At 41.2% G+C, this 13,208-nt stretch overlaps 6 protein-coding genes across 6 annotated transcripts; 2 read left to right on the top strand and 4 right to left on the bottom strand.

Moving 5' to 3' along the window:
- Positions 1-12: 12 nt before the first annotated feature.
- ATC70_011980 (uncharacterized protein) lies at positions 13-1,202 on the bottom strand (the record flags this gene model as incomplete). Its single annotated transcript, XM_064831163.1, has 8 exons — positions 13-104; positions 163-290; positions 349-499; positions 558-674; positions 728-842; positions 908-938; positions 1,024-1,111; positions 1,172-1,202. The coding sequence occupies 8 exons, from the start codon at positions 1,200-1,202 to the stop codon at positions 13-15; spliced, it is 753 nt and encodes a 250-aa protein (XP_064688031.1).
- A 271-nt stretch (positions 1,203-1,473) lies between these two features.
- ATC70_011979 (uncharacterized protein) lies at positions 1,474-2,933 on the bottom strand (the record flags this gene model as incomplete). Its single annotated transcript, XM_064831162.1, has 6 exons — positions 1,474-1,556; positions 1,624-1,704; positions 1,761-1,945; positions 2,000-2,096; positions 2,148-2,205; positions 2,259-2,933. The coding sequence occupies 6 exons, from the start codon at positions 2,931-2,933 to the stop codon at positions 1,474-1,476; spliced, it is 1,179 nt and encodes a 392-aa protein (XP_064688030.1).
- A 1,271-nt stretch (positions 2,934-4,204) lies between these two features.
- Positions 4,205-6,905, top strand: ATC70_011978 (uncharacterized protein; the record flags this gene model as incomplete). Its single annotated transcript, XM_064831161.1, has 5 exons — positions 4,205-4,279; positions 4,385-5,590; positions 5,901-6,281; positions 6,344-6,692; positions 6,757-6,905. 5 exons carry the CDS (start codon positions 4,205-4,207, stop codon positions 6,903-6,905), a joined length of 2,160 nt encoding a protein of 719 aa, XP_064688029.1.
- Positions 6,906-6,968: 63 nt separating this feature from the next.
- Positions 6,969-8,498, top strand: ATC70_011977 (uncharacterized protein; the record flags this gene model as incomplete). The annotated part of the gene is made up of 1 exon (XM_064831160.1): positions 6,969-8,498. One exon carries the CDS (start codon positions 6,969-6,971, stop codon positions 8,496-8,498), a length of 1,530 nt encoding a protein of 509 aa, XP_064688028.1.
- A 902-nt stretch (positions 8,499-9,400) lies between these two features.
- RPL24_3 (60S ribosomal protein L24) lies at positions 9,401-10,210 on the bottom strand (the record flags this gene model as incomplete). Its single annotated transcript, XM_064831159.1, has 1 exon — positions 9,401-10,210. One exon carries the CDS (start codon positions 10,208-10,210, stop codon positions 9,401-9,403), a length of 810 nt encoding a protein of 269 aa, XP_064688027.1.
- Positions 10,211-10,640: 430 nt separating this feature from the next.
- Positions 10,641-12,074, bottom strand: ATC70_011975 (uncharacterized protein; the record flags this gene model as incomplete). The annotated part of the gene is made up of 5 exons (XM_064831158.1): positions 10,641-11,017; positions 11,091-11,223; positions 11,281-11,576; positions 11,648-11,795; positions 11,859-12,074. 5 exons carry the CDS (start codon positions 12,072-12,074, stop codon positions 10,641-10,643), a joined length of 1,170 nt encoding a protein of 389 aa, XP_064688026.1.
- Positions 12,075-13,208: the final 1,134 nt, after the last annotated feature.

Here is a 13,208-nt window from a genome sequence, read left to right as displayed (position 1 = left end):
TTATTCGTTAATCTAAAGTCTGGAATCCAGTTTGCTGTGCAAATCAAGGCCGGTCAATGCCTCCAACTGCTTTACTGCTTCTTCCGAGTGTCCCATTTTTACCTCTGTTTATTATGTATATATCAATATCATCATCATGGTTATTCATTAAAATCAACTTACGGATCGTATGCATGCCAAGTTTGTTGGCGGATCTGAGGTTCATGCCAATATCGTCCAAAAAGATGGCCTCGCTGGGCTGAATGCCGATCTCTTTACAGGCGTAGTGATAGATTTTTGGGTCCGGTTTTCTATATGCACATACTTGTTGGTCAAGTGAATTGGGCTAGATCCGTAACATGTCTATACCTTAAGCCGATCAAACGAGATTCAATGAAATAATCAAACAATGCTCTCAACTTATTTGCTGCAGATGCGCCCATGGCCTCAGCTTCTTTCAAATCATCTTCGGGAAGATCGAAATTGTTGGTGAGAGCAGCGATAGTGAATTTTCCACTGGCTATATTGAATAGAATGTTTAGCTGGAAGGCTATTGTGTACAATGCCAGGGATTTTACCCTTCAACTTCTCAATAGCAAGGAAAATATGAGGGTCTAATCTTGCTGTTTCTGCCATCATTGTTGTGAAAAGCTCTTTTCCATCCACGGTAATGTCTGGAATAGTCGATGGAACCGCTATATAAAATATCTCATCAGAATATGTTCAACCTTATTTATGCTACTCTTACCTTTTCCGGACTTGGCCAGGTACGCTTTATAATGTTCTTTGTTGGATGGATGCGATAATTGAGAGCCAAAATCCTTGTAAAAATCATGCAATTTGATCTCGCCTCTTTCTAATTTCTAATCAGCACATTCGTGTCAATTTGCCGCATGTGATCTTCCATGTTGTTAACAAATAAACTCACCTGAAATGCACCGTGCTCACCTTGCTGAACACTGCCAACATGAAAACCGAGAATGTGATAAAAAAAAAGAGTATAAATATGCATAGTTTCATGTCATGTAGGGCTTATCTTCTTACATGGCTACATTGATGTAGTTTCTGGGTAGTCCGTTTTGTTGTTCAAAGCGATGAATGCCTGCCATGGGAGATCCAACACACACTCCACCTGTTATTCCAGTGACTGATTAACATGGTTGTTTTGATGAGACACAATGGGCAGATTTACCAATATCGAAAATCACAGCTTTAATAGTCATTTTATTCGAGAACCACAAAAAAAAAGTACAGAACAGGAAATAAAGGAGGCTAACAAACAAGTTTATATATGACGGGATGATAAAAGGGATAATGCTGCTTTTTTTCCCCACATTACTAAGGGGCAATCAATGTTCAGACATGTCTAAATCCCAAAAAGTCTCACGAGAGTCTAATGAGAGTCGTCACGAAGAAAGGCAATTGCCTTGGTCTGTATTGTAGTAGCTTTTAAGGTTTGTCAGCAGCAATTCTGAGCAAATATCTATGCAAGACTTACTTTGAATGATCACTGATGGAAGTAAATGGCACAATTGAATTGGAGCATTTTTCGCTCTCTCGTTCCTTGCTGCAAATATCTATTATTGCATTTAACAAACAGTGAGACGATGAGATGCAACATTAAAGGACGCATTATATGCTTACAAACATTGCCAGGAGAGCTGATCCATGCTTCAACGCCAGGGTGAAGGAAACCAAATGATTGAGGAGGTAGATGAGGAACAACTATGCAACTTGTGAGTTTTCCTCTTCTGATTGATGTGGATCTACGTGTTACTTACCATCCCTTTCATTAACAGAACGATAAAGAGGAATCTTGGTAGAGTCTACATAATAAGCAAACTCTGGGCTTCCAACTCGAGGCATACCATTGGTGAAGATTTTGAGATTTTTGCTAGTGATTCGAGAGTCGCGCTGATAAAGATCCATGCCTGCAAGGAGAGCTTGAGCACCGCCGAGTGAATGACTAGAGATTTGATTTGCTTAGTAATTGTGTCGCTCTCGATTCATGAATGCCTACCCTGTGACAATGATACTGTAGTTGGGAAAAGCTGTTAGCTGTTCTTGCATAGCAGGAAAGTAAGAGCTGATGATCTCATTGTAAGATGTAAGAAACCCTAGGTTTAGTGTTAATGCACCTGCTAATCGACTCTACAATGCAAGCCTACCTTTATGGACTCGGGCGCCTTCTACATTGGGATAGGCTACCTTGTCAAAGCTCAAGTCCTATGAAGAATAAGATGAGCACCTTATGTTTTATCGCCTTTTGATCTACTTACTGTGATTGCATTTCTAAAAGAGCTTGTACCACGAAATACAAGATAAATTGTCTTTTCCTTATCGCTTCTCAACAAAAAGCCATTGGTATCCGATACAAACGAGGTGAATGTCTTGATAATCTTTCCATCAGGTACGTATTGGAGACAGGAGACGCAATTCCATTCATTCTTAGGGACAACATTGCGACAATAGGCGGTGCCTGCAATAGCAGAATACTTTTTAAAATCGTTTATTTGGCTAGTTGTTGCTTGGATCATGACATCGTCACTGCTAGGTTGAATAGGAGGCGCATTCTCAGGAAGGTCCAACGTGTAGCCGCCTACAGTATCAGTATTCAAGGCAGCATCAGATCGTCTTGTCAAGTTGTATTGCTGATCAGGGTTATGTTCATTGTACCATTGTACATTTCTTTCAATATTGGGTGTTTCAACATCATAGCTTTTGCCGGCATTACGAGGTTTACGAGCAGGAACAACACGATCAGGTATCAAAGGAGGGAGACCATCAAACAAGGTAGTATTGGAGGACAAGGAAGCGGAGGGCTTGTTGGCCTCGTTTTTAGCATCCTTGTGTACATTGCTGGAAGTTGAAGCAGCGTCTGTAACATGGATCAAGAGACACGACACAGCCACAAGTAGATTCAACCCTTGAGAGATCAGATAAGTAGAAACCATGGCGAGTGTTTGACGATTCTGCTCCAAAATAACAGTGTTGGTGTTTGTTCTTTATATATATACATACCTTGTTTTGTGTTCCCATTCCCTATATTGATACCACATACCAAAATGCGTTAATCGTAGTAGCACCACTAATGCAATCGCTCATTTTCCATAGAACACAGGTTTCAAATTGCATGTGCTTTCGTTTTGAAATATACACATTCAATAAAAACTTGCATTCAATAATCCTTGGAGGAAGCTCAAGAAACAGAATCTGTATCTTTTTACTAAAAATACCAATCTGCCAGTTAGGCATATAGGGTATACCTAGATTATAACGGGAAAAGATGATGCACATTCCCCCAAGTGAAACATGACAATGCAGGTTCATATTCGAGGCGGATCAAACAATTTGGCTTGAATAAATGTATATATGCAAGTTCCAATTGATTTACTCAATTGAAACCAGATACCATTATATGCCTTGCTGCATATGTCCATACTTCATACCATTTGGCTATTAAGTATATTGATGACTGCATAAATCCAAAATTATCAGTAGGATATTTTGCAAACATTTGACGCGTATAAATACTCTTTGAATGGCAACTTTATCGAATACATGAGCTCTTATGTCGGCATTGTAGCTCATTGATTGCTTTCAAAATTTGACAATAAAGCAGTAAGCTCTGTCGAGTGTATATATTGTGTAACTGCGACATTTTAGCTGCACGTTTTTTTTTTTTCTAAAATAAAGATTGATCTTGCTTGTCAAAAACGTGCATGTAAATAGCATTAACATTCGACAACGTTTATTCATTGAGTCTTCGGAGGGGTTGGAATACTTTGGCGGAATGAAAAAGGCATTCCTTATCAAATAGTGTACGCAATCGATAGGCTTATCTCCTTTCAGCACAGATTAACTAGGCTCCATATGCAAAACATCATATGCAATTTGATCAAAGTGACAATTTTGCACTTCTCAATAACTTTCACATTTAAATGGGCATTTTATGATAGGCAAGCCTATTTTTTGGTAGACCATATGCACTTGAAGTGAAATAAAGTATTAATATTAAGTTATAGTGCTCTTTAATTCGTCATCCCCTTCTTATGCGCATCGCAATCATCGATTATCTTTATGCAAAACATTCTCGCATGCCTAAATTATTGAATCTCCAAATATCAATTTTCGTTCTAGATTGGTCAAATTTTGTTCCCTTTCGACTTCTTTAATCTATTTTGACAATTTATTTTGTAATCTATTTTGTCATCATCTCTTTTGCATGTCAGACACTAGTCAAGTACATCAACGTTCCTCGCAAGCTGACACTGCGGCTCCGCTGTTGTGGACTCATGTGGTTAACTCACGCCGCAAAGGCAACAACAAACAACAGTAATCCATCGTCTCTTTCAATCCCACTATCGTCAAACGACCTGTAACTGAAGCAGCAGTCTCGCAACAGGCCATCAATGGGGATACTTCGCCACCACCTCAGGCGGTTATCCGTCCATTCCTCAAAGGCGTGGAACAGGATTCCGTCTTCATCGATCTGACACCTATCAAGGATCGCAATCTCTTGAACAAGGCTCTTCTTCAATTCAACGAATCCTCCAATGCTGAAGGCATGTATGAAGAATTCCTTGGATACAGGAAACAACCTCGACACTACCTCAACCATGCCTTCTTAGAAACCATGTGGCTGCCCAACAGCGAAGATCGTAAGACTCTCATTGAAGAAGGTATCGTTCTAGAGGATGGCACTTTTGTGAAAGGGTTTGCCTCGTACCATGCTGATGCTACGATTGTGAAACTGACCCTGGAGAATCTCCCTTTCTTGCCTGCCCTTCAGTTGAAGGAGGAAATGGCTGCCCGACTTTCTGCGTTCGGGGATGTCTTGGATCACGGCATCTCGAGAACTGATGGGATCTATCAAGGAGAAGGTTATGCTACTCTTAATCTAACGGTTCCTTCCAGCCCTGGTTATGAATGTCAAGAGTTACATCCCGTTGGGAAATCTTGCCCTGGTCATCGCCATTTGGAGAAACTCAGCCGTGTCATTGTCTGGGATTTGACAGCTTCGGATCAACGAAAAGTTTTACTCCAATGGGATCAAATGCCGGCTTTCTGTCGTAATTGTCAGAGCTCTGAACACCGTCGGGCTGATTGTCCTGACTACAAGAAGTGGGTTCGCTGCCACCATTGCAATGAAACTGGACATGTGGTGAAGAACTGCAGTCGCAATGACAGCCCAAACAAGGTCCGTGCGGTGGAAAACACTCCTGCCAAACCCCGAAAGGGCTCTCAGGTGGCCAAAGAGGGTAAACAGGGTACTCAAGGTGGCTCCAAAGTAACTCTTGGTGGTGCTCCAGTTGGAAACAAAGGTGGTGCCCAAGGAAAAGGCCAAGACGTTGCATCTAGTGGTCCCCAAGGTGATTCCGATAATCGAACTGCTGCTACCCAGCAAGGTAGCTCTCAAGGTGACGCTGATAGTCAAACAGGTGCTAGAAAGCAGGTAGTGGATAAAGATGTTCAAATGGATGATCTCCCAGAACTCCAAGTTAAAGAAGTCATGGGAAAGAGGCTTCCAATGATATTGTCATGTACGACTCTTCTATCCATTCTGCTAATGAACGAGAGGAGCGCCCTGAACGCCCTGCGAAGAAGATTGGTAAATTTAATGGCGCGGATGATGTTAGTTCTGTCAAACAACAAGCTGCATTTAATGAAGTAGAGACTGGACATCAACTCGGCTTGACAGGCCCTCCTTCACCTCCCCAACATTAATATGATTAACCAGCAAAATACAGTGAAAATAGCCACCCTCAATTGCCGTGGCCTAAAAAAAACAGATAACACCAAAAAAAGACAACAATTAATGATATCTTCGAACATTAGGATATGACATCTTAGTGCTTCAAGAAACACATGCAACAGACAACACATTTATAGACATACTCAACACTCAATTTACTTGCAAGTCGAGTCTTTGGACTCAACATTGCGGCATCATTTCCCTCAACACTCATTACACACTCAAACACATCTCAGAAGGCATTGATGGAGGTCGATTTATCTTGGCTTCCCTTCATCTTACTCGAGACTTGGAAACTTCACCCAATTCACCACCAATAGCAACAATACTTAATATTTACGGTCGTGCGTCCGCTCACACCGACCGATCAGCATTCTATTCAGAACTCATTGACACACAAATTGTCAAAGATACTATTACTAATACAACAAGAACCACCTTTATCATGGGAGACTTCAACTACCAGTACAAGGATTGTCGAGTCGATGGCACCCTCATCAGTGCACCAGTAGAGTGGACCGATCTACTTGATGACTACTTTATTGACGTTTTTGGGGATGATAAACATAACACTTGAAAGTCTCTTCCAACTTGATCAGTCGACAACAGCTTGGTTTCATTCCTGGTCGATTCATTGCTGAAAACGGAATGATCTGCCAGCTGCTAATGGAAGATGCTCAACGGAAATGGTCCATCGCTGAACAACAGGAAAATGATCCTACCTTTAGAACCTTGGATTCTGATATTGGTCTTCTTCTGGACCAAGAAAAGGCATACGATCGGGTGAACCTGGAATATTTGATGAAGGTATTGGGGAAATTTGGGTTTCCTCGTCCTCTTATCAAGTGTATCTCCAAATTGATGGGTGACAACCTCATACGTATCAACATCAATGGTCATTTGTCAACTGAAGTGGCGAAACTTCGTGGATTAAAGCAGGGGGGATCCTCTCTCTCCTGTACTGTCCAACTTGGCATTTGAACCTTTTCTGCTTGCAATCCTGCATGATCGTCAATTTCAAGGCTACTTGATGGGTACCGAACGAACAAAACTCCTGTGCTATGCTGACGACGCTTTGGTGTTTATCCATGACTCCAATGATTTGACTTGGTTACAGCTCCATATGGCTCGTTACTGTGCTGCCTCCAACGCCAAGTTCAATAATGCCTAGGTGGAAGCATTTTCAGTGTCTGGTCGGGATACGAGGGATATGTGGGAGGGTCCATTATCTCAAATGGGCATCACACATCTCCATTCTGTTGAGGACGATGAACCATTGACCTATTTACGATTTCCTCTCGTCCAAAGTAGGATACAACGTGTTCATTTTATGGGTGCTTTGGTAACCAAGATCAAAACTGCCATCCAGATGCATTCTGATCGCTCCTTGTCGGTCGTTGGAAAGGCTACAGTGCTGAACTCTCTTTTGCTGTCCAAGCTATGGTACATCCTGCGTGTTACGCCTTTGACTCAAGCTGATTTCAAGCAGCTGCGCTCTCTGGCTATTCAGTTCTTGAGAAGAAACATCTTCCCCGTCATCCCTTGGAAGGTGTGGACTCTACCAAAGGAAAAGGGTGGTCTCGGTGTTGTAGACATCCAAATACAAGCTTCGGCTTTGTATTTTCGTTGGCTCCACCCACTACTGGTTCAAGATCAAGATGTCATTGATTCCCATCCTGTGTCGTACCTCTTAAGCTACCACATCCGCAATGTCAATGGTTATCCCTATCATCAAATCCCGCTGCTATTTCCCTCTGCTCGGCGCACCAAGGGGTTGAAAAAGCAACGCACGGGAACTGTCGATATGTTATATCGTGCAGTTGACTACCTTCCCAAGTCGTTTGATGCGGCTCCGATCAATACTGCAACTGCCATGGCTCTTCCATTGCAGGCGGCTTTCTATGTTCCTCCAACCTCCTCAATAGTTGTTCCTCTTAAAGTCAAAGCGATGATGGTTTCTGATGTCTTTCAATACGATGCTCGGCTTAACTTTGTACACTGGAAAGACGCTCGTGACCCTTCCCTCCTCAGTTGGAAGCGAGCTCCCTCAACAGTGTTCAGAGGCCTCGCATCTGGCACTCTTAAATTCCAGCCCTACTTCCTCCCAGTGTGTAACCCAGCCCCTCTTGTAGATCCTGGAGTCTCTTTTGCGCCGCTGGTGGATCAATTTAGTCTGCACGATGGCCAATCTCTTGGATACGCTCAGGCTTCGGCCAAAACATTTCGTCTGTCTGTACTGTCGTCGGTGGAACAACCCTTGGTCTTGCAGAATGTCTCTGCTGCTAATTGGAAATGCTTTTGGTCCCTATCTCTTATCTACATTCAACGTAATGTGATATACCGGTTCATCGCAGGCTGTATCCCTTCTAGAAGCAGATTACACTACATGATGCCTGCAGTCTTCGAGTCTCACAATTGTCCTGTCTGCTTGTCTCCCAATGAAACCGCCAGCCACCTGCTCTTTGACTGTACATCCAAAGTAAAGGTATGGCAAGTCGTCATTTTCGAATTCCTTTGGCCCACCTCGACTATCACTGACATCAAAGAGGCTCTTCTGTCCCTGGACTTTTCGGATATCTGGTACTCCAAAGTCAAAGGCATCCGTCCATACAGAGCCCTACTCATCACCCTGTCTCAAATATGGCTAGCCCATATGCGCTTTGTGTTTGACAACATCATCTTTGTCCCTGAGGCGATTCTGGAGAATATCCCTTCCACTGTTCGCCAGACAGTGGAAGAGGACCAAATCCATTCCCTCTTGTAGTTAGATAGTTTAGATAGTTCTTTATATTAGATTAATTAGCATTTTATGTTCTTATAGTATTTCTTCTCAATTGCACCCGCCTCTTCACTTCGACCCATTACTCCTAGTGTACGCGGCTCAATCAATAAACAATTTTTTTTTTTTTAAAAAAAATCTATTTTGACTGATTCGACTATATAAACTGTGATTATTACCCTACGCTTCCTAATACAACTTTGGAGCACTTTTCAAGGCGCTTCCAATGGTGCTAACTGTAATAAGTGTTCTGAATGAAATTATTGAGCAATTTAATAAAATTTAAAATGAGGTTTTTAGCGAAAATATCGAAATTTTGCATATGAAAACTTAATTGAAGCGGTTTTAGAAGTTGCTTTGGATTGAGAGAAACATTTTGATCTGATATATACCATAGCAAAAGTCATCATTTTCAAGGTGAAAAATGCGATTGTCTGATTTTTGATGAAGACCATGAGGTACTTTTTTTTTTAAAAAAAAATTGTTTTTATTGATTGCTCCGTGTAAGTAGGTCCCTAGGGCACTACCAAGAGGCGGGCGCAATTGATATGATATTCAATTATATTTAGGATAAAGCGATAGATGACAGGAACAGATGATAGATGACAATTGTAGGGCGTCATTCCGGTAGCTCATAAAGGTCTACATGTCAAGATATGAAGGCTTGAAAGCTGTTAAATTTGGTTATGTATTGCTTTATAGAGTCTATTTACACGGCACAAATCACATCTTTGACAGTAAAATTCCAATATACCACATCAATAATGTTGCTGAAGCGAAATAATTCAAGGCAAATGCTTGTAAAAGGGTATTTATCATCAATTAATTAATTAAGTATTTAGTTTTACACAGATTAGAGATTATTAGGCTAACACACATATTGCTTCTTAAGGTAAAGATGGAGGAGATCTAGAGTGGCGATAGGAAGACGCATCTTCATGGATAATTGGCTTCGAATTGAATGGGTCTTCGGATAAAGGTCTCCCAAACATTGGTGGAGATGGCAGTTTGTACTGCATTGATGTTGGAGGATACCGGTTATGGAGATGAGGAGGTGGTAATGGCCTATTGTGCTGGATTTGACCATGATCGTCGCTGATGGCTGGTGGGGGTGGTGGTTGCAGACGATGCTGGTAGTCTCTATCAGTATTCTCATTGTGTGATTGCCGCAATGCCTGTCCAATATATCTACTACGTTCCTCGTAGTTGGGAACTTTTGAGACGGCATCGAAAATGTCATCAGCAGGATGTGGCTGCTCGAAATTCTTATACATATGCAGAGATGACGGTGTTTCTATTGATTCCTCTTGAGAAGATACAGACTCTGCCGAGCTTGTACTATTCTTGGCAGTATCATGTGGCGGTAAGGAAGAGGATGGCGTTGGCGCGAATGCTGCTGTATGCTGCTGTCGAGTTGTGGAGGAGGAAGAGGGCAATGATGAACTCAGCATTAAAATTGTTCTTGCCGCAGCTTCATCTTCAATCAATTCATTTTTCTTTTGCTCTCGGATCCTCTTCTGCTTTCTCCACGAATTTTGTGTTGGTGTCATTGCTGATAGTAATAATCGCTTCACTCGACGAGAATGAGGTGACGAAGAAGCAGGTGTAGGTGGAAATTCTGATGGCAAAGGACGTCGGGGTTGACGGGGCGAACACAAAAAGGCACGCTCAATCTGCTGCAGGCCTTCTGTTGACATGCCTGTCTCCAGTTTTATCTGTGCATACTGTAGCCTCGCTTTTAAAAGCTTTGCTACCTATTTTAATGCTTAATAAACTGATATTTGGTAATAAAAGCTAGGGTGCTTACATCAGCAATATTACTAGTGTCAATTGTTGCTCTTGAAGATTTGGAGCGGTTATCTTTCGTGCGATTCGAATCATAATTATATAACTCTCTTGGTGGAGTAATATTGTATACTCTTTCAGATGACATATATGTAAAAATAGAGAAAAAAGAGAAAAGAAAAAGTATTACAAAGCCAAACAGTGATGAGAAGGAAGACGCTGTTAATTCCGGTTTGCAATTTAGGCGCTTTTTCTATCATCCACATAAGAAATGTCATTTCAGACCGTAGTTTCAATGGAACAATTGGGCATGTTTCTTCAACTAGTTTAGGGAATGGTTTTTTATTGCTGCTGTGCACTGTCAACGCCCAAAATCCACCACAAAATAGCCTCATAAACAAAGATGAACTGCCTTAACGTCTGAACCATACAAATCCTTTGCTCTCGAAATTTCGACACAGTTTGGTATATTAGATCTATTTCTCCCGTTCTCTCCTCTTTAGTAAGATGATTTGTATTGCTCAATCGTTGGATCACAGTGTCAATGGCACAGAAGGCTCCTGTTCGTCCGCATCCTGCTGAGCAATGCACTATCATTAGCCCATCATCAACATTCTGCTCTTTTTGCTGCTTGAGTTTTGCTTGCGATTTCTGAGCCAATTCAACGAGCTTCAGAGCACCCAATGGGTCGTCTGGTACCCCCATAGTCTTGCCATCCTCTGTAATGAAGATGGTGAATGACCCTGGATTCCTGGGCGCCCCTTCTTACTTTAAATATCCTTAACGCAATACCATCTTCGAGCTCATGTTGTGATCGTATTGTCGATGAAGGCAAATACTCCCTTTCTGATACAAATTCGACCGCAATGGAGTCAAATACCTTGATCTTTTCTGCTTTTGTTGGCCAATAGCGATGGCATTTTATCTAAAGAGCATGCTATATGGGTGAGTACGTCTCTGTTATAAAACTTTTGCTACTAACTCTGTTCATCTCTTCTTCTTTTGTAAGCATGACAATGACACTACAACCTTCATCCCATACAACTGTCCAAAAATCATCAAAGGTAACCGGCAGTGGGCCCTGGGTTGATATGTATCTTGGATAGCGTCTGTTTGTACTGCAGGCGTCATTTTGCTCCTGCAAACTAAGTAGGGTAGGCACCTGGCTTGAAGAAGAAGAAGCTAAAACTGTATCGACATCACTGTATTGGATATAGTTTGCATTGATATAATCGTTTGTCTTGTTGCGTAACTTGACTCTAGTATATTCGTATAGAACTACAGTTACTATTATACTACTCTCCTGTTTTATTCAAGACAAAGTGAAATGAATTGCAGTGTACACATACCAAATGGCCAAATGCGATTATATCGATTCAATGCTCCTTTCTCCATAGCAGCAACTATGCTGAAAGGATGATCCAGGAAGCTATCTTTTACTTGAGAATGATGCGCAATGACACCTTTTAATCGCTTTTGCTCGGAATTTTCAATCTGCTGTGAGTACAAATACACTGAGAGTCAATTTATGTCGAAGCTCTGTCATGGTCATGAACATACCTCATACCATTTAGCCATTAATTCTTGTCCCGTATCCGGTGCTAGACATCTTTGCAGCCAAGGTGGTAGTGTATACCTATTAGGCATGCCTGCGCATTGACGCAATGGTTGGACCTTGCCATTGAGTTTAACTGATCCCTTTTTTGATTCATATTGCATTCCCTCTGGAAATCGAATTGGAATTCTTTCTTTGGTGTCTCTTGAACTCAACTCCATGTTTTGCCTTAAATGCAAGGAAAGCGGATTGAACGCTTGACTGGCAAATATGGATTTGGGAACTATCAGTTATGGGTATTCGAGAACGACTTCCCAGGTGTAACCCATCAACTGGACGTCGCTTAATTCGCTTGTTCTTGTTAGTCAGAGGCTCTACGACAACAGGTGCAATGCCAGGCATATCTGGTGTTGATGGAATGGGAGACATTGTCTTTGATCTTTCGGATGCCAGAGTGTTTGGTCCCTTGCCAATGCGATTTTCTGTGGATTTATTCGTAAAATTACTCATACTTGCCACAGATGTAAAGTTCAGCGATCAAAAAATGACAGTAATTGTGATTGTAGGGTATAGAAATAAGTTATTAAAAAATATACTTATCAATGTGGCACCGAACAAGATGGACAGGGTGGTCTTGTTCAATTTACAGGAGACATAACCGAGATCAGAATGGAAAAAAATCCGATTCAAGATCAAACCGATATAAACAAACACTTGCAATTCTCAATTGAAAACTGCCATTGTCTAGAAGCCTTGTAATGCACATTGGTTGATTGCCGTAGAGGATAACGCGTAGCATCAATTTTGTTGCATTTGTTTGATTCTAACGGTAATTAAAGCAATGATTTTAGCCGCTTATGTTTAGCTTCGAAGCACCACCATTCTAAATTACTTTTTTTAAAAAACTGACAGCGTTTATTTGTAAAACAATATTTGATTCACTGAAGAAAAAATATAGGCACCTGCTAAATTACCACTACATGACTCTCGGTCATGTATATCCAAGACAACTATTACAAATGATTATAACAATTTGAGTATGATACCAGAGAAATTAATTGCAACAGAAGGAGTAGCCATCATGTATGCAAATCACCAGGTCGAGTTTCCCTTGCAATTATCAAGCTTGCCATAAACACGATTTGTATTATCAGAAGAAGCTTAAATGGCGGAAATGCAATAACCATATCGGAATACACAATTCTATAGTTTTTTTGATCTGGGTAAATCAGGTGTCATTTTTTTTTGAAGCTTCAAGATACTTTACATCACTTCCAAAGTCAAAGGACGCAAAATGCAAAGTCGAACGAGTAATCTCTTGACGAGAATATGTACAGCCCACTTTTATATTGACC

Source organism: Mucor velutinosus, assembly GCF_035048745.1.
Source record: "Mucor velutinosus strain NIH1002 chromosome Unknown tig00001567, whole genome shotgun sequence".
NCBI lineage: Eukaryota > Fungi > Mucoromycota > Mucoromycetes > Mucorales > Mucoraceae > Mucor > Mucor velutinosus.
Note: the sequence above shows the minus strand (reverse complement) of the source record. Positions and strands in the feature narration are given on the sequence as shown.